The following is a 25,148-nucleotide window of genomic DNA, read 5'->3' on the forward strand; positions in this document are numbered from 1 at the left end:
ACCTCATGAAAGACCAAGTCAAATCTACCCTGCTAAGCTGCTCCCAAATTTCTGACCCACAGAAACTGAGATGCTACATGATTATTGTTTTAAGGCGTTATGTTTTTTGTTAATTTGTTATGCAGTAGTAGTTAACTAAAACATTAACCAAAAAACAAAAGGCCACAAAAGCACTTTTTAAAAAATGATCAGACATGAGCAAATTTGAAAAGTGTGTGGTCTTCCTCAAAATAACTGAATATGCTGGTGTCAAAACTTGGGTTAGGAATCACGGTTGCAGAAGTTGGCAGTCTAAGAAATGCCTAATTATTCAGTGGCAAAAAAAAAAGGTTTCACTTTAAATGGAAAAAAAATTCTTCCCTTTAGGATCTAAAACCACCCAAATCATGTGCCCTCATCATAGAACTTCAGTCTCCAAGCTGGTGCTAATGCGGGGAAATATGGTTATTTCCTGTTCATCAGCATTTTACCCTAGAACCTTCTGTCACACTGGCATGTTATTTATTTTTTTTTTTTTCAGCAAACAGGAACTAAAAGCTCATCCTCAGATTTTCTGCCAGCTTCCAATCCAACTCGGATTTGTCCAAGGGTCCTGTGAGCCAGACAGAGGCCTTGACATTGACATCTCTTGTCCTGCTCAGAGCTCCGGGACTTGCCCTGACCACGTTCCCAGGAAAGTAGAGGAGGAAATGCCCTCTCATGCGTCCCAGCTGGTTCTCTGCTGATTTCAACCCACTGGCCATCTGGTCTCTTCTCCCTGCTATGTGCACAGCTTGGTCTGGAAAGTGGAAACTTTCTGTGGGATTCAGTTTATTGTTGTTGTTGTTGTTGTTGTTACTTTCTTTGCAAACCAGGATGCATGAAGTGAGCAAAGAATACTGGCTAGTGTGTGATATTATGTTGCTTGTCCACATATAGAAATTGAAGCACAGAAAACCAAAGATGCCACTTGGCAAAGATTCAATGAAATCCGTGCCTATTAAAAACCACTGTCACTCAAATCTAGAGGGACCGTTGATTGTGACTTCAAATATGGAGGAATAACCACAAATCCGACCCAAATGGTAAATAATCCTGCTTAGTTTTTCTGCAGAATTCATCCAAGTTAAAAACCAAAGCTCTAAAGCAAACAAAATGGGTTTCATTTAAATGAACTTATTTTGCTTAATAAAATAGCAGGTCACAAAGACACTACTAAGTGCCTCATAAATATAAAGATTGCCTGAATGGGTAATAGCTCATGGACCTCTCTCAAAACAGGCTGATCAATGAAGAGGATTTGAAAGACCACTACATTTTATTAAACAGTGATATTCTAAAGTTGTGTAGATAGGGAAACTGACATACACAATGACAAAAACACAGATTTGGGTCCAACATGCACATGAGTGAATGCATGTGTATATACTGTACATGTGTGTATGTATCTCAAGCCTGATGATAATTTACAAAATGAAATTTGGAAAATATGCTTTTCAGAGCCATCCTGATAAGCTGAGGCTATCTGTGGATATCCTCCCTAAGCCCCTAGAGCAGTGATTTACAATGTCCAAGTATACAGGTCCAGAGGGTCTTCACCATGGGCCATGAACTTAAGCCCAAACACAAGTCATCTCATTAGCATTATGCATCACTGAAATGCATTCTACAAACTTTGCTGTTTTTACATATGACCAATGGATACCAACAGTAGTGTTCTATTGAAGTAATAGTATTGAAAAATAAACACAGTTCACACTAAAGTTTACTGCAAATGATCATTCACATTGTACTAAGAAGTCTAACCATCAAGAATCTTAAAGAAATGTTGCAAATGTTTCCCTGAAGGTACCCATGCATATGGTTGTAATTCCTGGAATTTTCAGGAAGGATTTTCTGATTTTATGTGATCATCAGGGTTGTTGAGTGGTATTCTATTTCATGCTTTATGATGTTGTTACTATGGGTCTTCTGGGTGGTGTTTTTTAAAGATTTATATATTTATTTTGAGAGAGTGAGAGAGAGTCAGGGAAGGGGCAGAGGGAGAAGAAGAGTGAATTTCAAGCAGATTCCCTACTGAGTGCAGATCCTGACATGGGGCTTGATCCCAGGACCCTGAGATCACAACCTGAGCCAAAATCATCCAGGTGTCCCTAATGGGTGTTTTAGTTAACACCTCAGCATTAACTGTATTTTTGGCTGATGATTTCTCAATAATTTGATTTTAAGACAGACAGAGGTTGTGATTCAAATAATCACCCTATTCCCTCTGCTAAGTCAGAGGTATACATCTTCCTCACCAAATATGGTTGCTTCATGCACCTTCAACAATGCCACTGAATTCTTTGTCCCTTCCCCATCACCTCTGTACCTGAAATTCAAGGTGGAGTGAAGGGTTCTTTTTCCCTGCCTAATCAGGTCATGTAAAATAGGTGTGACAGTTATTGTTCTAAAAAGGTGGGCTCCTAATTTTCTTTGTGTGCCACAGCCCTCTGAGAAACTAATTTAAAAATAAAAAGCTATGGACTTCACAGCCAGATAAAAATATTCACTCTTACTCTTTGGGAAACAATTTCAGTAAGCCACTACAGGCCCATCAGCGGCCCCCAAGTTTTTAACTCTGTCCTCAGGAGAGGAAACATGAGACAATAATCTGTCTTATTTGTCCCTATCTCATAGAAACTAAGCCATCTAAAAGTAGAGAAACATTCCCATCAGTCCCAAAGAAGGGAACAGATGCCCTCTGACCCAGTACGTTGTCCTCCCAGAATTATCTTTATCTGTTTTCCTAGGATCAGAAACAGGAGACAAGTTACAAACTATTTCAGGTATGGGTATTTATATGCAGTTTATTTAAGTTACTAAATTTACGTAAACAATTCTGTGGGAATCCCTGTCATCTCCCCAAAAAAGCAAAAAAGTAAAACATTATTCTTGAAGGGATGGTTGTAAGATGCCACCTAAAAGCTTTTTCAAATCTTAAATATAGGTTCCCCTCCCAGAGCAACGTGACCTCGGTGCCTTTGTAAATCAGACTTTACTTGTGGAAGTCTTGGACGGTCCAGTCCCTTCGCCCTGCAAGGTTTCCGCACAAGCACCATGCTGGGAAGTGACACAGTTCCAGTAATATCCCACAGCTTCTGAATGTCCTTTGCTAAGGGAATTGTCTCGGTTTTCACTGTACACAAAGCATTTCACTTCGCCCTCGGTTGGCTGCTTCATGGAGCTTTAAAGGTAGGGGACTATTTTTGGTGGGGTAGAGAAGGATGTTATAATACAAACAACAATCAGCAGGAGGGCAGCATATGTAAAACGCCCAGGATAGAGATGCACTCCCAGCTGCCCAGTTATGCTTATAAAATAGGATATTAATTCCAGATACCATAAGAATAGACATTTCTTCATATCCATCAAGTACTTTTCTCACAGTAACTGAAAAATAAGCTCATGATAAGCCTGCCTCTTTGGAAGGCATAATCCTTCTTCTCGGCCAAAAAGGCACCATGTAATAGGGGTGGCAAATAAATTTCATTTCACGTAGTAATTCCAATTGGCTGATAGTATATGCCTAAAGTGATGTATTGAGGATTCTAAGGAAGTGTATCTGATGAGGGGGAAGGAATTGATTATCAATGTCTGCCATGTGTACATAAGGGGGGTGCTGTCACTTAGGCCTCATGCTTGCCATCTTGATGTAGAGCATTACTGAGCCCTGAATGAAAATGCACAAAGAGAAGGACTGTATAATATATAAGCTGGGCTGTAATTGAGAGCATGATTTTTTTAAAGTCTATTTTACCAAGCAATTTTTCATGGATGTTTCTAAACTACACTTTAAAAGACAAAGTCCTGTTGGGGAACATTATTCTGATGTGAGTGGAGCATGACAGTGGCTTAACCATACCCTCCTGTTTCTTCCTTGACTGGTGTTTAAGGTGAGGGGCATCCCAGATGCTCTACCAAGGGTAGGACAAAAATGGGTGTCCCTAAGCAGAGACAACTGAATGGAAGATACTCTGACATCAGCCACCATATGTCTCCTCAAATCCATGGCCCTAGTGTTACAACATGTCCCCAGAGTATGTTTGGTCTTTATCTGAGTCAGTGGTTTCCAAATACAGACAATACCCCTGCCCTAGGGAAACGCACCACTGTCTGAGACATTTTTGATTTCCACAATGGAAAGGGGGGGTGCTACTGGCATCTAAATGGCAGAGACCAAGGATGTTGCTAACCATCCTGTAAAACACAGGACAGCCACTCCCCACCCCCCCCCAAACAGAAAATTACCCAACCCGAAATGTCAATAGTGAGATAGCGTCAAGGTTAAACCCTGCTACAAGTCAACAATATGTTCTCTGCTGTTCAAAACACACTGCAGCACATAGCACAGTGGTTAAACTTCGGGGCTCTGAGTATGAAACCCCCACCTCACCACCAACCATGTGACCCTAAGCAAAGCACTTGACCTCTCTCAACCCTCACATCCCCATCTCTGCAACAGGGATGACGGCAGGGTCTGCTCCACAGGACCAAATGTAAAAATGAAATTAAATCTCTTAGCAAAGTACCTGGCAGATGGAAAGTGTTAGCAAAAAACAGGAATGACAAGAACCTCAAAATATCCCATCAGGTAAACAATGTGTAACAGCAGCCACATGCCTGGCACGAAGGCCACAAAATCAGAACCAGAACCACCATATGGCGTCATCTAAACTCCATTCACCTACCAAGACACAAGGGCACATTTTAGCCAAAGTATTAGATTTGGCATGTCTCTAAACCTTAAAGGTACATCTCCTCTGAACCAGCAATTGCATCTCTATGGATTTATTTTACAAATAAACTTACGTGTAGGTGATGGTAGTTGTAAAGGATATTCAATGCAGCAGTTTAATTATGAAATACTGGAGGGGCGCCTGGGTGGCTCAGTCGGTTGAGCACCTGACTCTTGGTTTCGGCTTGGGTGGTGATCTCAGGGTCCTGAGGTCGAGCCTCCTGTGAAGCCCCCCACTGAGCCCCACATGGAGCCCCACATTAGGCTTCATGCTCAGCAGAGAGTCTGTTTCTCTCCTTTTCCTTCTCCCCTTGCCCTTCCCCACGTATGGGTGCACATGCATGAGTTCTCTCTCAAAATAAGTAAATAAATAAATCTTTAAAAAATAATAAACTATTGGAAATAATGTAAACATCCACCAAAAGGAAACCAATTAAATAATGGAGGGTAAATATGCCAATGGAATATTATATATCCATCAACAAAATGGAGGGGAGAGATATATATGTATGGATATGGAAAAATCCCTAAAATATATCCTTAAATTAAAAAATATGAACAAAGAGTAGAACTATGCATATCTTATGCTAACTCTATTGGTGTAAATGTGTGTATCTGTGTAATGTGAAAGGAGACATAAGAAATCGTAATAGTAGTTGTGTCTGGTGAGAGAGGAGGCAAGGAGAAGGGCATATATTTTTCTCATATATTCTTGAATGTTTTAAGTATTATGCCATTTTAATCTAAACTATTAAATAAAGTGAAACATCAAATATGCCCTGTTCAATATGTCATTCCCTGCCCCAAAACTTGCGTATTTCTTTTGCACTTGACTTTTCTAAATGATTAGCAAATAATCCCTTGCCTAGAAATGAGTAATTTTAAATCATTTGGTCAAACCTTTTTCTATATAGATGCCCCCAACTTTTAATCCAAAAATGTCTGCAGAGGAGCTTACTATCATCACCTAGTTTGTTGTGCTCACAACAACAAAAACTGCAAGAGGTTCTCATTATAACTCGGAGGGCAAATTCTGAGACTATACCCAACCTTTCCCCTCACCCCCCTTTGCAAACGCCAGCTTTTGAATGAAGAGCTGTATCAATTAGCAGAGCCGGTCCATCCTCAGAAGCTGAGCTGGATCCTGGGCTATTATTAGTTTCTGAACAATGGCTTGGAGGGAAGGAGGAAAAAAAATAAAATCTACACTAGGCTTTGAATTTTGAAACCACTATTCTGGGAAAAGACAAAATTATATTACACAGTTAGATGACTTAGAGGATTCACCTTATGAAATGAATTCTGCTGGTCTCCTTCCCAGACCTAAAAAAAAAAAAAAATTGTTGCTTCATGGTGTCTTAATTGATGACTATATGAGAATATGCTTTTTGTTTTGTTTTTTTCCTAACTACTGAAAATAATTAATGTTGCTTTTAAACGTTAAAAGGCAAAAAAAAAAATTAAATGGCAAGGGCACACTGACATCTGCTGGCATTTCATAAACTGTTTTTAAGACAAGCATTTGTTCCAGACACTGCTCTCCATTTATTCTCCCACACTGAGGTACATTTGTGGCCTTGCAAAATGAGTATTACCCAATATGCCCCCCAAAATTATGTAAAGAGAAGACCAACAAGGAATGAAAGCCCAGGAGCCTCTTTTCCCTGAAGTAAATTCCCTCCCTACTTTCAGTAAAACAGTCTGGAGCTCTAGGGAATGAATAATGTTACTTTTTTTTTTTTTAATAAGTATCAGAGTTACACTGGAGGCAATTTAAATTTGCAAGCTGCTTCCCCTGATTTTATTTCTACAAAGGGGAATTTCACCAATCCTAGTCTCCAAACAGCGAATAAAGGAGGGACACAGGGCAACAGCACGATACCTACCGTGGAAGAACAAGGAACACAGAACTAACTGAACATTCATTCAGAGTTCTCAGGACCACAGCAGCAGCAGAACGAAACACGTGAATAAAAAGGGAGGGCACTGAAAATGTTAACTTTAGAAAAGAAGCAAAAGGATCTCTGCTGTGCTAACAAAAGACTTGAAAAGAGACTCCAAAATGCTCAAGTCCCAGAAGGTTTTCCCTATGTTTTTTAATCTCTGTTAGTGACACGGAGCCAATGAGGGGGCAATTAGGGGGTGACAGTCTAAGGTGAACAAACAAACTCCGTCTTCTCGTTAAACTTTCTGGATGTTATGAAGATAATGCTCCTAGAGCTGGGGTCTAGCTCTACCCCCTCAGAGGTTGCCACAGGCAGATAAGCTCCGGCATAGGGAGGACTTGATCTAAACAGAGCTATGCCCTGAAGACGTAATATGCAGAACACCTGACTGCCAAGGCTCCCCCTTCCCAGGGGCTCAGAAGTCAGAGCCCACCATCAGCACCATCCTGTTAGCCTTTGTTCCCTCTACTCCTCCTGCAACCCACACACTGGCACCCATGTGCGCATATGCGCGAGCATGCAAGCATACACACACACACACACACACACACACACACACAGAGCCTTTATCCCACAGGTGCTCCCAGCAATTACTTGCTCACCCTCAGAGCCATTCTCTCAACTTTAATACAGCTGTGAGTAATGGTACAAAGATCTTACCCACTTCAGAGAAAAAGAACATTGGGTCTCAAGAACAGGCTGCGAGTTCTGGCCTCTGCAGCTTCTCCGGCTACATCAATTCACTTGCTCCGGCTGTTCCAGGCACAGGCACCACAGAGCAGTTTTCAGGACACACAGAATGCTCCCTACCTGAACACACTGGGGCTCACTATGGCCTCCTCCCCTGTCTCCATCAATCCTCTTTACAGAATTTGGTCCGTTTGTTCTCCAGGTCTCAGCTTAAATGTCACCTAAATGTCTCTCCTTGGAGAGAACTTCCCTCACCCTCCTGTATAATGTGGCCATTCACCCTTTTATTACGTTGCTCTGTTTTGTTTCCATCTTAATACTTGCAACAGATAATTATGTTATCCATTTATTTCTTTTCATGTTTTCTGTTGGTGTCTCCAACTACAGAATATGCTTCATGAGACATAGACCTTGTTGGGCTTGATCACTGGTCAATGTATCACCCCAATACAATATTCCCAGTGCCTGACACAAAGCACGGGTCTGAAAATGTTTACCGAACGCATCAGAAAGGCGACGAGCATCCCCATAACAGTGATGCTATGTGTCGTAAGTAATGCTCCAGGGAAACAATTTTAAAAAGAAAAAATTGGAGAAAATAAGAAAGCATATCTATCTGCACTGATGGGACTCAAAACAATACTCCTTTACTCCGGATGTAGCTCAGGATACCAAGCACTGTACTGTATTGTCCTATTTACTAGGGCTACCTGGTGTTTTAAAGTACTGAAATTTATTTATTTGTGCCTTTTAACTTCCACCCATCTTACAAATACTTATTTTGTGTGAAAATTAATAAAGGGAAACCTCAATAAAGTGGAGTCAGGAGGACAGAAGGGAAGGTAGGAAGAGGGAGCCCTATCACCCAACATTCATTACAGGAGGAATTGAAAATTCCCAGCACAACTGTCAAAAGGAAAGAACCATCAATTACAGATCCCAACAGGGAAAGATGCGCACTGCATCTCCTACAAGCAATCCACTACCCCTACAACTTAGCCACCGGGCCATCATCACCCTAAACTCTTGTTTCTCTCCAATGGACTTTTGTTCAAAACAATCCCTTCCAAGTTCCTCTTTCTCCAAAACATTCCTCTCTTTTGTCTGTGGAACTTGCCTATGGTTTTGCCGCAGCTTGCCTGTCTCAAATTGCAATTCTCTGTCATTCCTAGACAAGCCTCTTTTTTGCTGGTAAAATGTTTTATTTTTAGGGTTAACCCTTGCAAAGATTATTTTTCTGAAAAATAAAAAAGCAACAGAAATTACAAGTAAAGGTGAAAATTAAAATAAAGGCAGAGAAGTAAAGTGGACTTTACAGTAAAGTTAAGATGCAAAACCTGGGGCGCCTGGGTGGCTCAGTCGTTAAGCGTCTGCCTTCAGCTCAGGGCATGATCCCCGGGGTCCTGGGATCAAGCCCTGCATCGGGCTCCTCTGTTGGGAGCCTGCTTCTTCCTCTCCCACTCCCCCTGCTTGTGTTCCCTCTCTCGCTGGCTATCTCTCTGTCCATCAAATAAATAAATAAAATCTTTTTTTAAAAAAATGCAAAACCTATGCTAGCAAATCCAATTTACTATCAAGATTGGACTCTAAAATCAGCTCTGAGCTTCCTGGCTGGCTTTGTGAAAAGGGAACATGATCAATTGTTCCACATAAGATGGTATGATACTTAAGTACCAATCAGTACCTCAGGAAGGGAAAAATTCTTTCCAACCCCAAAACCAGAGATAACGCAGTGACAGCCAACAGAGTCCTCAGAAATAACATCACAGCCAAGAGTAGGAAGTATGAGTTCTTCAGAGCTCACTGTCTTTCTTGGTTCCCCTCATTTGTCTTCAAAGATGTTATGTTTTCACTTTGAGTGACTCTGCTATAACCACACTTAAACATTAGTTTAAACAACCTATTCTTTTTCTTTGTGTATATATAATATCTATTTTTTTAAACATGGGATCAAATGGCTTTCCTGGAATATCTCTCATTACAAGCCAACAGCAGAAAAGCACAATTCAGAACTCCATTAATGGAGTGGGGGTGAACGGTTCCTTATCCTCATTACATCCTTTCAAAGATTATTGGAAATTCAAACAGATTAGACTTCAAGAGTTCTTAGAGTGAAAGCTCTTGTCTGAATGCTATAGGTCAGTGAACAGATGAGGTGGGACTACTCCGAGGTGGCTACGGGATAACTGCTTAACCTGCCTCTCTCTGAGGCACCAACCCTCAGTGAGAGAGGTAGAATCAATAATTCTTTAATAGACAGGAAAACAGAACCTCAGAGAGGTGCAATAACTTGCCCAAGGTCATATAGCTAGAAAGGGGCAGCATGGGGACTCAAAAAAATTAGGTATGGCTGGTTCCAAAGCCTGTGTCCTCTCACACCCTTTGTTCTCAGGAGATTGGTCATTTCAAAGCTTTTCTGACTCCTAAGTAACTCTATTAACTTAGGTCATGTGCCATCATCTCTTTAGCATCCTACCTGCTATAATTCAGATTGACCAAACTCCCCAGATCAAAAATGAGAAGCCCTCCCAGGAAGAGTCCCCTGTTCTTAAAGACAGGTGTCAATCACCCTCTCTATTCCCCCCAAGGAAACTCCTGAAGTTTCCCAACCTGTGCAAAGGAGAACTATTTTCTTTCCTAGGGGAATTTTTGCACGAGAGCTCTCCATTATCAGCCTTTGCAATCAGCAGCAGCCTAAACTGAGCTCGGCTTTCTAAGACTGCCAAAGGAAAAGATGTGTTCTTCACAATGCTGTCACTGTGAGCCATGCCACAAGCTAGCCTTCCCTTCAGAAAGACCTAAGTAGGAGCAGCTCATTTCCAGGGCCTCATTAAGAGACTCACTCTAGAATACAAGCAATGACCCCAGAATCAAGATGGAGGGCATGTCCCAAGGGAAACAGACACACAGCTAGCACCACTGGGATCTAGCGAGGGCCACTGTTGCTGAATCAGCCTCTCGATTCCCCGCTCTGTCACTTCTCATAACAAGTCTAATAAATTAGTGTTTCTCTCTGCCAATCAATCAGAGCTCGTGCATATGGCCGCTGTCAGCAGTCCTCTGCAGGCAGAACTCCATATAGAGACTCAGGTCTGTCAACTCCTTCAAGTATACATTTGCAGCTATGCTGGGTTCCTCCCCTTCACTCTCAATTTATCATCTTGGTTACAGTCAAAAGGAAAATGAAGGAATCACATTTTGGAGCCAATTTGCTGCCTAGAGGAATTGTGAAATTCTAGTAGCAGCAATAATGGTAATAATGATATCATTATTATTAAATGACAATAATAATTGCCACTATTATCACAGCAAGCACCCCTACTAAACACACACTATGTGCCAGTCCCTTCGCTGAAGTAATTTACAAAGCTGATCAATCACTAAACTGACTCTGCAACATAGAGATGACTCTTACCTTCATGTATAGAGGGATACTGAGGCACAGAGAGGTTAATTAAGGCTAAAGGTCATGGAGCTAGAATGTGATGAAGCTGGGAAATGAAGCTGGACAGTGTTACTACAAAATCCTAACCACTGCCCTGCACTGCCTCCTACCTCCTGAGTGTCCTGTAATGGTTCCTCTGCTATGCCCCTCAGCACCCAAGCACGCCCTCTCCGTGCACAGAAGAGACAAACACACGACTCCAGGAGAAACTGCTTGAGTCTGCAACTTATTTGTTGGACCTCAGTTCCCCTACCTGAAAAATGGGGATAATAAAGGGCTTGTGATAAAGAATTGATGAAACACGGCGTATGAAGTCCCCCACAAAAGGTGCTTCCAACAGGTGGTACCTCTTATGGAATGGATGATGGTCTGAAGAAGACAATTTTGAACACCTAAGTCCAGCCCTCATCTCTGACTCTATATTCTAAAATTCGAAGAAAAGAGAAAATTGAGGAAAAACAGGTCTAGTGATGAGCAAGGTGATTACACAAGTTTAGCTATTATTTTGGCAAAGGTCTAATTTTGTTCTCAGGAGAAATGAAAGGGGAGCTGACTCAGACGACGGAGTGATCCTGCTTCAATGGAGTGAACAGCGGTTTGCGTGCTGCCCTGAGTGGTTGTCAGAGCATTGCCAGCCTTGAATGTATTATACCCAAGAACTGCCTGTAGCCAGAAAGGTGCTCCAAGACTCCCTGCAAAATCATACTTAGAGCCTGAGCCTGGAGATAAGGGGCCGGAGGTGCTGTGAGCAGCACAGGGCTCTTAGGATCCAAGGAGCAGAATAGCAAAGCAAGAGATTGACTGCACCAACGCAGGCCACTCTTATATAACAAAAAAGAAATATTGCAGCAAATAGAAACAGGTGCCTTGTTTTCTTTTTGTCCCTCTGATTGACTCAGCATCGCTTCTCAGAGCAACTCAAGTGAAGCAATAAGGTCCCCCTAACCTCTGCACTGTACTATCTTCCTCCCTTCCTAGCCTCTTACAAAAGCAGAGAAAGAAGCTGAGCATGCAGTGATTAGTATCATGGGCTACAGACTCAGACCATCAGATTCAAAGTCCTGGGTATGCCATTTACCTGCTGCGATATCCTGAGACAAATTGCTTTAGCCTGCCTATACCTTGCAACCTATCACAAAATGTAGATATGAAGAGAATCCATCTCAAAGTGTATTAGGTGCATCAAATGGAATAAATCACTATTTCCATATCAAGCATCTACCCTGTGCCACACCCCACACTAGGTGCTAAGGATACAGTGATGCCTGAATCCAGTGTGTGCACAGCCCACCTGGAGTTTACCATTCATTAGAGTAAGAGAAAGAGATAAAACAGATCACTCAAGTAAACAGAAAGCTGCCCCTGGGATAACTGTAAGGAAGGAGAATCCACACAGGGAAAGAGGAGGGTTCTCCTAAGCAAGGGACTTTGATGGATGAGTGGGGAGTGAACAAGGTGAAATGTGAGGGAGGGAGATGATCACATGCCAGAAAAGCACAGCTCATAACGTAGCAATGCAGGCAGAGTCCTTAGCACAGCTTGTACTGTGTAGGAAGTGTTCAAAATATATACACTTCTTATTGTCACAGTGTATCTAACAGTCACTGACAGACTTCCAGGGTTGTGCATAAAGGGAGACCAGTTTTGGGTCAAATGTGGGAAGAAAATTGAACTATCCAGACGTCCAAACCCTCTATCAAACCATACCTACACCTTCCAAGGCCAGGAGAGCCTCCAAAGACGGGTGATGTTGGCTACAGAGCACTCAGGAGGAAACTGCCTTCCTCCTGTCAGTATCCAGTATCACACCCACCAATGGAAGAACCAAGTGGCCACCATCGGAAAGGAAACCTACTAGAAGAGATGATCGATTAAGGGGGTCTGTATGCAGGAGAGATGCCGACCAAGCCACTGGGAAGATGTGTGTGGTGGGATGTGGGAGAGTGACCCCTCTTTGAAGGCACTTGTAGAGAAAGAACTAAGCTAATGCATATAGATAGATGCTCAGTATTGCACCCACATAAAATGAGTGTTACTGAGAAACAAGGTTCTTTTTTCCCCTAAACTAATCTTTCTCCTTGAATGGAAGACTTTGTTCTCACTCCCAAAAGAGAGGGGAAAAAACAAAGTTTAATTTCTTAGATGTTGTGGGTCTTACCCTTCCAGATGCCAGGAAGTCTATGGACCAAATCTGGAGAGGGATCTGAACACTGACACAAAAGCTGGCTGGCCAGGAAGGCATGCTTGTTTATTTATTCTTCTCAGAAACATCTGAGTGTTTCCCAAAATGTTTAAGCCATAAATATATCATGGAATTTCTCTGCATTAAATCTTCCAATGTCTTCTCTTTGGAATAATATCCAAAACCCCTTCCAAAGCTCAAGGATCTACCTATATGACCCAACTTCATCCTTATAATATTATCACTGCTTCTGCCTCAGGGCCTTTGCACTTGCTATTCCCTGTCTCTGAAACTTTTTTTTTTTAAGATTTTATTTATTTATTTATTTATTTATTTATTTGAGAGAGAAAGAAAGAGTGTGAGAGAGAGAGAGAGCGAACCTGAGGAGGGCAGAGGGAGAGAGAGAAGCAGACTTCCCAATGAGCTGGGAGCCTGACCTGGGCCTCGATCCCAGGACCCTGGGATCATGACCTGAGCCAAAGGCAGATGATTAACCAACTGAGCCACCCAGGTGCCTCTCTGAAACTTTCTTCATGCAGAGGACTACACTATACTGGAAAGTCCATCATGACAAGGGTATCTCTATATACTGATCATTGTGTATTTCACGTGTTTTCAACAGTGGTTGGCACATAGTACATGCTCAGTAAATACTCACGGGATGAATGTATAGCTTAAGACATACCCGCTACTTTTTATCACTTAGATCTCCACTCAAATCTCTCTGCCTTAAAGCACTTCCAAGTCACTCTCCACCATACTGTCACATTATAATTTTTCTATCCCTTGCCATTATCCTTACAAAAATACATTTCCATCCCTTACTTATTGTCAAGCTTTCCCCATGACAACAGAAACCCCAAAAGAGCAACATTCCCATTGGCCTGACTCCCTGAGCAGAACGTCTGATGTGTGGTGTGTCCTGGGTAAGTGTTTACCGCATTAGGCACTCCTTTCCCCAAGACAGACACACCCATCAGTAGTAGCAGGGAACAGACACCCCCATCTCCTGTGTCTAGTGACCAGTAACCAAAGGTAATATTCATGCTCAGAGCAACTACAGATACAAAATACCCACATGTCATTTCCAGAAGACCCCTCAGACCTTACAATCTAGAGAACCATGTTCTGCTGAAGTCACCTGAATGTGCTGGGTGCCCCTCATTTTGTAGCTCCCTCACTGATTGATTCTTTAATTAAAGTTTTAATATTTATATGTGTGCCTTGAGGCAGTATTTTAAATAATGGAGGTAGGCATTAGGGAGAGCCTCGAGACTCCTTTAAAGACATCATCTCCGTGTTTGAGGTCTTTGGTATAACAAAGTTTTCTCTCAGGCAATATGGGGGAATGTGCATGTGACAAATTACCAGATGATTTTAGGAAAGTCAACCAATATTATTTTATGGAGCATGCTTACTATGTAGCTCTCACGCTGGGTGGCAAAGGCAGGACTAGCTGCCCTGTGCCCTTCAGAGCAAATGCACTTGGATTTCAATAGTCTTCATACACGCCACTGGGAAATCACTGCATCCCCAAAGTATTTTCTGTGTCAGATCCGATTTCCCTCCTGGAATGTGTTCATTACTCCACACATCAGCTTAAAGGATGCAAATAAAATGGTCTAATTTTTGGAAAGGTGAAATGCCAGACATATTTATACAGAGCAGACCCAATTTTTTGGATGCAAAAAAAAAAAAAAACCAACACAACAACAAACAAACAAACCTTATCTGAAAGGAATTTTATAAACCATAATGGTTTGGTATGGCTTGAACTGAAAAGGCTTAACTCGTTTAAAAAAAAAAAAAAGTCATCAGAGACATGAGGATGTCTGAAAGGCCTGTGCTCAGACCTTAGAGGAGTAGGTAAAAAAATAGCATCAATTATCATGAAGAGAAAATAGAGCAGAGTGGGTCAATTCCAGGAGGAAAAATCTGCTCAGACCCACGTTTTGGCTTGTTTCTGAGTGGAAAACTCTGGGACCACAGGGTGATATTAAAAAGACAGTGTGTTCTGAGGAAAGTAAGATTTACTGAGAAGATGCTTTCATCCCAGGAGGCTGAGGAGAAGCAGGCCTTTCAGTTGATTAGAAGAAATGCACAAGTGCTACAAAAACTTAATTTCAAGGCATCTGTGCTTGTTGAGATGGCATCAAAGGTCACCAACCTGCATCCCAGCCTGTCTGGGATGGGCCGCCTGTCTCTGACCCTCCTTAGCACTTGTGGAGAAAGAAGAGGAGACTTTATCTCAGAGAGACTGAGGTTTCTGCTGAGCAACCTCTCTTTACAATTAACCTTCCATTTTGTTTCCATTTAATCTGTTAAGAGAAAGTGTGTGTGTGTGTGTGTAAGGGAAAAAGCNGTGTGTGTGTGTGTGTGTGTGTGTGTAAGGGAAAAAGCCTACCCCTTCTATCCCACCTGGTATCATAAGGCTGAAAATATGAAGTAATCTACTTGATTAAGGGGGAAAAAAAAAACCACATTATGCAGGTACTTACCATGTGCCAGACCTTGTTCTAAGTGTTTATTGCTTTATTTATTTCTCCCTCAATCCCTCTGGGGCCAATACTATCACTGAAGGTATCCCATTTAACAGGTAAACTAACTGAGGCACAGAGAGGTCAAGTAACTTCCCCAAGGTCACACAGCGCAGGTGGGGGCAGGCTGTGCTTTTCTCCATGGTAAAACTCTACTCTCTAGAAACTTAAAATACCCTGGAAAACTACCAAATGATGCCTATTTCTTCCTTATCCAACTCAACCATGAGTTAACTTAGGGGAAACCCAGTAGATTCCTCTGGACCCAGTGCTTCCTTCAAAAAGCAGGTTTGAAGTAAGCCTCATTGTTGGCCAACACTACCCCTGTCAGAGCCACCTTTACCCTTTTAGACCCCAAGTCCTCTAACTCTGAAGAAAAAAGACCTTGACCAAAAATAAATCTGCCTGTGTCTCCAGCCTGGCCCTCTGTGGTCACTTAAAAATTGAAAGGATTCAGGTCCTTTCTCTCTCTTTTTCTCTCCCACCCGCCCCCAACGAAGATAAATGGGCAATGGAGGGTAGATGAACTAGGACAAGGGCTGGGAGGGATCACCAGCTGGGGCGCACTGGATTCAAATAAATAAGTAAGTAAATAAATAAATAAATAAATAATCATTACTGTTTTAAAATAAAACTCAAGTTATGGCGCATCATATTTCAGACCAAAGCTATTCCGCAACACCTCTCCCTCTTTCCAAGTTCCACTGAGAAGACCGGTGGTTGGGTGCCAATCCCCTACACCGCCAGTCGTGGATTTCCAAGCACGTGAGCAACCCCGCCCCATACACTCCTGGGCAAGCAGGTGCACCCTGGTCCTTGCCCGCGCATAAGTAAAGGGCCCCCGGCTCCCTGGCGGCAGGGAATGGAGTTAGTAGCTTCTGGGCCGGGTGGGTCCAGGTCCTCCCCTTCCTTCCCACTCAGGCAGCTTCTGGGCTCTCCGTGACACCTGGTCCCTAGATCTAGAGCCTCGGAGGCTCCAGGAGCATCCCTGCCAGGTAGTCCCCCAGGCAGCAGGGACGTGGAAACAAAGCCCCGCTAACCCCGCCCTCACCTCCACCCCTGAAGCTGAGAAATTGGAACGGAAAAGGGGTGACCCCCGGCCTGCGCTCCCACAGGGCTTCATCTGCTACCGCCGGGGTCCACCCCACCCGCCAACGACACACCCAGGGATGAAGTGATCTAAGACATCAAAGGGGTGCGGCAGGAGTTTCCAAGTCCCGAGCTCCCAGGCTGGCCCCCTTCCCCAGGGTTGAGCGCGCGGCGACATCTCAGGGGCTTTTAGGCCAGTACCAATAAGCAGAACTCTCCCTCCAGCTCAGCCACCCTCCTCTTCCGCACCTCCCACAGGGGCTTCTGCGTTTCTAAACCCCCTCATAGGCCGCTGAAGTGCCTCCTCCCTCAGACCTCCAGAAGGGCGGTGGAGAAAGCAGCGACCCAGGGCGCACTGAAAGCTCGCTTCCAGCCAGCCGGAGAGACTAACCAAAGTGCGCAGGCAGGTTCCCCCCGCTCCGCACACCTGGGACTCGTTCCCAGGAGGGCGAACGAAGCAGCCTTGGAGCTCCTGAGGGGTGCTCCAAACCAAGGAAGGGCGTGCTTATGGAAGGGAAATGCTAGGGCTCACGATCTCGGGCCCCTGCGTGGACGTACATGGAGATCTCTCTACCGCACAGAAAAGTTCCCATTCCAGCGTGTCCAGCCTGGCGCCGGGAAGAGGCCAGCTCTCGGAGACCTAACTCTTATCCCTGTGGGACCCTTTGGGCCAGCTGGGGGGAAGGGGGGACGCAGAGGCGATGACTCCGCCTGGACTTACCTAGAACTCCCGGCGAGCCCGGCTCCAGTCGCCTTCCGCTCGCGTCCCCAGACCCTCCAATTCCCCTGTGTTCTCTGCACCCCCAGCCACACTCACCATGAGCTGGAGGCGGCGAAAGGGGGTGCTGATTTCTCCCACGCTGTCCGCAACTTCGCGGGCAGGTCAGCCCCGCCCTGGCGCCCCTGCCTGGGCGGAGGGCTGGGCACAGCTGGGCAAGGCGCGGGTCCGGACAGCCCGGGTCCTAACGGCCACTGCCAGGGTGTGCAGAGCGCAAGGTTCTTCAGTGCTGAGGCGCCGTCCGCTCCTCAGCGCTCTGCCTGGGTCGGAGGCTCAGAGTTCTCTCACTCCGGACGCAGGGGCGGGGCGCACGGCTGTCCCCTCCAGATGCGGGGAGCCTTGTTCGTTCCTTCCTCCTCCTGTCCCGGAGGCGCCCGCGTGGTCCGGCTGCAGCTGCCTCTGCCGTCCCCAGGGCTGGCAGAGCGCCCCCCACCCCACCGTGGGCGCAGTTGGGGGCTGGGGCGAAGCGGAGGGATTACCCTCCGCGAGTTCGGGTTTTCCCACCCGTTTAGACCCCGAGTTCTGTCTGCAGCACCGCTGCTGCGAGAACCACTTCAGGGCAGCGCCGCCTGTGCCACCCGCTCCAGCTGGAGGAGGAGGCGGCAGCGCGGCTCGCACGGGGACTGGAAAGGAGGTGACCTTCAAACCCCGCGCTCGCGCTCCGGGAGACCGGGAGGAGGGCTGGGGTGATGGAGGGGAGCGGTGTGTGCCCGGTCAGCCCGCGAGAGCGCTTGCAGGCGGGCAGTAGAGAGTGAAAAGGCGATCTTCAAACAAAAATACAGATTAGAAAATAAACAAAGGAGAGCGAGCGAGAGAGCGAGCGAGAAAATGTGTGCATGTGTATGTGCGTGTGCGCGCGTGTCTATGTGTGAGAGTGTGTGTGTGAGAGAAAGAGAGAGAGTGAGTGTGCGCGCGCGCGCGACAGGCAGCAAGCAGCCCCGGCTGCGGAGCCAAAAATAATCCGGTGCGAGCCGGAGCGCCCCCTCCCCCTTCCCATTGCCAGGGCCTCGGCTGCTGTCACGCGTGCAGCCGCGGATTCCAGCATGCAGCGGAGAGTAGAACCGGGGTCCGCAGGGGACCCCGTGCCTAGTCTTTTGGCCTAAACAGGTGAAGGGGTGAGAGTTGGAAGTAGGGGTGATGAGCCCAAGTCTTTCGCGCCCCCAAGTCCTCGTCCCAGAGTGGACCGGCCCACTGAGCACCAGCGCCTCCCACCATCTTGACCCCCACAGTGAGAGTAGACAAACGCCCCGGAGATACGCTAAGTGGAGGTGGCTTCTTGACCCTATCCACTTCTGGTCTGGGAAAGTTTTCTGGCGAATCTAAATCTAGCGGCCGGTCATGGATGGAGCCCTGTCCGAGAGGCAAAAAGTTACGCGGGCGAGATAGGCTGCAGGAAGTAAGTGTGCACTGTGGCCCCGGCCCCTGCCTCTTGAAGGCCGCCCAATGCTGCACTGGGCGCTTACTCTCGAGGGGTCGAGAGACTGTCCTCCTAGCAGTTGCCTTAGTGCCAGAATCCCTGTGACTCCTAAATAAATGCTACTACGTAATAAGTTGAATTTTCTCAACAACCTGATGAAGGAGGTACTGTAGGCTTAACCGTTTCCCCAACCAGATGCTTAGAGAAGTTAAAGCAATGCTGCTTCTTTTCTGGGTTCCACCCTGGACTCACTGAGCCAGAAACTCTGCTTGTTAGCTGGTTGGTTTGTTTGTTTGGGGGTTGTTGTTTGGTTTTTTTGGATAAACATTTTAGGTGATTATGTTGCACAGGAAGGTTTGAAGGCTACTAAGTGATAATTTGCTGAAGGTCACACAATAAGCAAGGAGCCAGGATTTCTGGGCAGGTCTTCCTAATTTCATGGTATGCACTGCACTACCATGCCATCTAAGGGACAACTGGGACTGGCCAGATTCTAGCCTTACACACTTGATCTGAGGTACAGGTTCATCTTTCTGCCCACCACCTCTTTGTTTTTGCATTTGCAGTATGGCTCTTCTTCCAAGTAGGGCTGTGAGATTTCCAAAAGTAGAGACCATGTTGCATGTGTTTGCTTTGTAACGTGAGCATTTCCCAGAATTTCCCAGTGCCTCTCGAATAAAACAGGCTCTACGGGAGTTCCTCTGCAATCCTGTCAGGCTAGGGTTTCTTCCAACATTAGAATTAAACAAAGAAAGGAAACTCCTAAAGACAACTGGAATTTTTAAAAACATAATATTTTATCATCATTTGAGAAAATAAGTTTGCAAAATCCAGAAAGGCATCTCTGTCACTGGCCCCAGTAGATGATTTTGCAATTTGGGTTGATTTTACCATACACTTCCTTAGGACTCTCTTTGGTAATAATACATTTGTATGTAAACAACTTTTTTTCCCTTTATACTAGTCTCTTATCCTTCACTGATAGCACAATGAAGCCATAAATCTGGGTTAGTAACATTGCAATCATTTCCTCCAGAAACTGTTTACAATGGGAAAACCACCGAATTTAAATGTAATTGTCTAGCCGTGCAGGGAGATAAGATGGGTTGTAAAAAAGGTATTCTCAATTTAAAAGCAAATTATCAATAATGAGAGAAGAAATAAATGGCAGTTAATGGGAAGTTCTGTTGAAATATAATGTTTTGTGCAAATTCACTAACAGGAATTGTTTCTCCGTGCTCCTTCATTTTTATTCCAGAAGGGGAAAAAAATGAACACAATCATTCAAGGCAAAAACACTGGCTGTTGTTTCATTAAAATGGGTAATCAGTGGGGGCTTTTATTATTTTTTAATATATATCTTTCCATTGGAAATGAAATAAAACATATTTAACTATCTCAAAATCAAGGTCAGTCTGAGTCGACTGACTTATTTTGGAGTAGAAATAAGCTTAGATGTATTAGCACTGAGTATCAGCCATGACTCACTGATACCTGTGTTGCCTTGTGGCTTAAGAAAGCTTTAGTATGAGTGAGGGAGACATTCATTACAATTTAAAACAAAATTAGAGTAAAGATCAATATAGCATGCTATTATGCTATTCATTTGGAAAGTATTCATTTCTTTTTCACAATGATCTTTCACATTCCAGGCAGAGTTTCTCTGTCGTTCCTCCATGTTGAGCCACTTCTAGGTAGTGAGGGTTGCTAAATTAGACAGTCCCTGGGACAACCCAGGGCCAAGACCTTGCCCAGCTGTGGTGATAAAGAACATGGAGACTCTGGCTCCTCCTACTGGATATGAAAAGTACTTTGCAATTTGTGATCTAAGCATATGTCAAAATGTGTTCCATAAAGCTGGTAGGAGAGAATGACTTTGTAGCCTCCTAGTTGGCTGAGAGTGCATAACCCCGCTCAAAGTGCTCAAAATCCATCTAGAGTGTAAATTTCGTTTCTCACTTTCAAACTTAGGATCTTCCTATGGTTCCTCATGGCCGCCTAAGATAAAGTCTACAGTCTTCTATATGGGTTACAAGCTTCTAGATTATCTGGCTCTCATTTTATGGTGTCCCAATGATCTAGGGATATAATCTTCTCTTATTTGTCTCCAATCCCTTGCATATGCTGTTTCTCCAAACTAGGAAACTCCTACAAATTCTCTTTTCCTGGTTAGTTTCTAGCTTTTAGATCTCCATTTGGGCATCCCTTTCTCCCTGCCAACCCCAACCTCCCCACACACCCATGCATATACACAGATAAGACCAGTGTCTCTCTTCTGAACTCTCTAAACACCTCTATTTAATTTTATCATATCATTTGTCTTCACCTATGGTAAATGTTCTCCATTAGACTGAAAGGTCCTTGATGTCAAGGACTTTTCCTCAGTGCTTGGGGCCAAACACATAATAAGTTTAATAAATGTTTGGTGAACCTTCCTTCTCCCTTATGGTCACTGCTGTCTAAATGGGATGACCTCTTTGAAATAGGTTGAGATCAACCTGTTCAGCCATGCATATAGTCCTTCATTCTTTCAGCCATCAAACATGTACCTTATTTAAGGCTAGTCGCTCCTGTAAACCATTTCCTATATAAACTATACAGTCTCTGCACTCAAGGAGCTTATAATCCAATATGATAAGCAGGTACATAAATAAGTGATCTCAGCAGTTTTGAAAGATTTAGGTGCATACGGAACAGAAGCATATAGCCAGACATTGGGGAAAGGGGAAAGTCAGGCAGAGCTTTCTAGAGGAGATATCCTCTAGACAGAGAAGATAAGTAGGAATGACCCCAAATGTTGGGTGAAGGACATTCCTGGAGAAGAACACAGCTTAGGAGACTGTCTGAAGCAAAAGGGAGTATAACTCCTTTAAGGAACAGCAAACCTATTCAATATAAGTACAGTCATGCTAAGTTCAAGGGTCTGGAAAGCGCTGCAGAAGGCAAGGCAGTGAACAGTGAAGCTAAAGATGTAGGCTAGGGCAAACTCATAAAGAGCCCTGAATTGAAACAAAAGGCATGTCTGCTTTACGAAAAGGCAAATTTTTGGAGAATGACTCTAAAGCATGCCAAGACCTACCATCCATGATTCCAGTACCCAGGGCCTGGACATCGCTCTGCCTTCACTGATACTTCAATGATCATTTTACTGTTATCGTCCATCTGTTCAAGAACTTTTCCAGGTGAGCACCGTAAACATCTCGTGAATTTTAGGGATTTACAGGTTACTCTAAAGTACTCTAGGATTTTTAGGATGATGAGTGGTATATTAGGATAGGAGAAGGATGAAAAAAGCAAACTAAAAATAGTTGAAGTAATCAATCATCCTTCTGTTCCTCTTCCCAAAGGATACTTTCCAATAGCAGTCACTAAAGAGAGGATACTATATTCAAATTTATTTACAAATGACTCTGATTCAATAAAATTCTCTGTACAATCTTAGTATTATGTAAGATCTGCCTTGCCCTCATGATCTCCATCTTCAGGCTTACCTCAAAGCTTACCACAGTCTGGGTCAACTAATGAACTAATTAAATAGTCTGAAGACCACAGGGGAATGGACTTCACCTCATATTCTCTATTCCCCCTTCAGTCATTGAGCACATGGCAGATACTCAATATACAGTTATTGATTGGTTGAACTAACTCACAATCTATCATGAAGTTCAGGAGTTTGATATTAACCAAAGCATTTAATACTGAGAATGAGCCATCCAGTGTCTAGAGATGAGCTTCTTTTTCCTTAGAAGATACAAACTTTCACACTGTTTAAAAATGTCTTTGAAATAGGAAACATGATGGTTTCTCTGCCTCTCTTTGGGTTCATCCTTTTTCTCTCCTGCCTACATCCCCCAAATAATGATGATGATAGCGGTAATGGTAACACAAAAAAGATTTTGAACAATCATAATGAAAAGAATAGCAATAGAAATAAGAAGCATGTGGCATTTACTATATAAACTCTTTAACGGTATTATTTAACTGTATCTCATTTAATCTCACAGTACAACTCTAGGTATAAGTACCATTATGTTTTCCTTTTTATAGATGAGAAAACCAAAGCTTAAAAGAAGGAGGAAGTTCGATGGCTTGGCCAAGCCCGGCTAGTGAATGGTTAAGCCAGGACTCAAAATTAAGTCTGTTTTGTGTCAGAGCTAGGTTCATGAAGCACAAATCATGATGTATCTTATCTTTCTGTTTACTAGAGCTCATACACCATTTAGGTAGACTTAGAGAATCATGTCAGTGATTTACAATCATGAAAGTAGGAATTCCTAGTCCATTGGTCTTGGAGTAAGAAAAATAAAAAGGGAGGTTGAGCAATCTGCAGAAGGAAAGGGAGCAAGCCTGCTTATATAAAAAGCATTTTGGAAACAAATACTTCGAGCATGGTCAGAATCGAGTAAACAAAGATTTCCAAATGGTTGGCCAATAATGACTTAGAGACTAAGCTGTGTCCTTGGTTTAAGGTGGGCTAATTTATATGTCATTTAGTATGTCTTTAAGAAATACACTATCGGGGCACCTGGGTGACTCAGTTGGTTAAGCATTGGACTCTTGATTTCAGCTCAGGTCATGATCTCAGGGTCATGAGATAGAGCTCTGGGAGGGCTCTGTGCTGGGCATGGTGTCCACTTAAGATTCTCCCTCTTCCACTCTTCCCCCCCCACCACCACTTGCACATATTCTCTCTATTAAAAAAAAAAACAACTATCATACATCTTTTTAAAAATAAAATATTTTATTTTTTTGAGAGAGAGGGCACATGCACATGAGTGGGGGGAAGGGCAGAGGGGGAGGGAGACGCAGACTTCCAGGACTTTGAGATCATGACCTGAGCTGAAGGCAGATGCCTAACCACTGAGCCACCCAGGTGCTCCTATCAAACATCTTTAAGAAGGAAGTGGATAAAGTTCTGGAGTAAGAGATTCTGTTTTCATATCATGTATCTATCACTTAATAGAATGTGAACTAAGCAAGATTTTTTAAACACTAATCCCCCACTTTCCATTGTGTAAAATAGAAAAAAAGAAAAGGAAAAAAACAAGGATGATGATGATAAAAATAATGAAGACGTAATTAATATAATACTAGCAACTATTAATACAGAGGATATAGAATCTGACCCACATCCTCAAGCATGATAATTCTAGGCTCTTTATAAGTGATTAGTTTAGGAATTATCATAGGGTCTATTTCATCTGATCCAGGAAAAGGTGGTTGATATACTTACTAAGAACATTTTTCTTGCATCAAGTGAAAACCATAGAGAAGATTTTTTTTTCCTTATTTCAGATGTTTCCTGTGTAGTTATGACCTCTGGCCCTGCCACAGATACCTTACAACCAGCCTGAGGATGACAGAGCAGGAAAGAATAAAAACCAGTAATATCTATGAGGTTGCGGAGCCGCTAAGTCAGTCAACATTCAGAACTATCATACACTGCATTCTCTGTTCCTTGTGATGATAAATTCCCTTATTGTGTAAACTCGTTTACGATTATATGTGGCCTAAGACAGGGTTTCTCAAACTTAGCATTACTAGCCTTCTGGATCAGACAAACCTTTGTGGGGAGGGGGGGCTATCTGTGCCCTGTAGGAAGTTTAACAGAATCCCTGGCCTCTACTCACTGAATGCTAGTAGCACTCCCTGACTGTCTAACAACTCCTTATCCCCTCCTACCAATTTCGAGAACCAGAAATGTCTCCAGATATATCTATACTCTCCCTGGGGGGGAAATCACCCAAGGTAAGGTCCACTGACCTAAAGTATCCTCATCAATATAGTGATAGTAGCAGTACTACCACTATTCATAGTAGTGCTATAGTTAGTAATAATGATTAGCATTTACTCAGGTTTGCTATGTACTAAGCATCATGGTCTAAACCTCCACTCATATTCTCATGGACCCCTCATGACAATTTCATAAACCAGGTTTTATTATTACCCTCATTTTACACGTGAAAAACTGAGGTCCAGAGAAATGAAGAAACTTGCTCACAGTCACTAATCCAGTAACTTGTTGTTTTAGAATTCAAACCAAGGTGTCAAGAATTAAATGGTATAACCCTGGAGAAGCCCCTCAGCATCAAGCCTGGCACATGGGAACTGCTCAGATGAAATGAGTGGTGATTTCCACATAACTACACAGCAGGGTCAATCTGAAGAAATGCAGTGTGGGCTTAGCAATTCTGTTACTTTCTGCACTCCGATTATTTCATCTCACTCCTCTAGATGCTTCATATTGGGCTGAGTGTTCTGGCCAAACTAACAAAGAGAACAAAATCACCTCAATCCTCCATGACCCA

The 25,148-nt window shown here is 43.6% G+C and overlaps 1 protein-coding gene across 13 annotated transcripts in view; it reads right to left on the reverse strand.

Annotated features, from left to right (window-relative positions):
* RBFOX1 (RNA binding fox-1 homolog 1) overlaps nt 1-25,148 on the reverse strand; it is a 2,017,010-nt gene that overhangs the window by 1,402,364 nt on the left and 589,498 nt on the right. Inside the window, exon 1 of one of the 13 annotated variants that reach the window (XM_034670399.1) lies at nt 17,463-18,292. The exons of the other annotated variants lie outside the window; for them this stretch is intronic. Coding sequence (XP_034526290.1) covers nt 17,463-17,465 — 3 coding nt within the window. The 5' untranslated portion in view covers nt 17,466-18,292. Of the gene's footprint in view, nt 1-17,462; nt 18,293-25,148 lie in introns of those variants that run through there. 13 annotated transcript variants of the gene reach the window in all.

This window comes from Ailuropoda melanoleuca, chromosome 10 (genome assembly GCF_002007445.2).
Source record: "Ailuropoda melanoleuca isolate Jingjing chromosome 10, ASM200744v2, whole genome shotgun sequence".
In the NCBI taxonomy this organism is placed as follows: domain Eukaryota; kingdom Metazoa; phylum Chordata; class Mammalia; order Carnivora; family Ursidae; genus Ailuropoda; species Ailuropoda melanoleuca.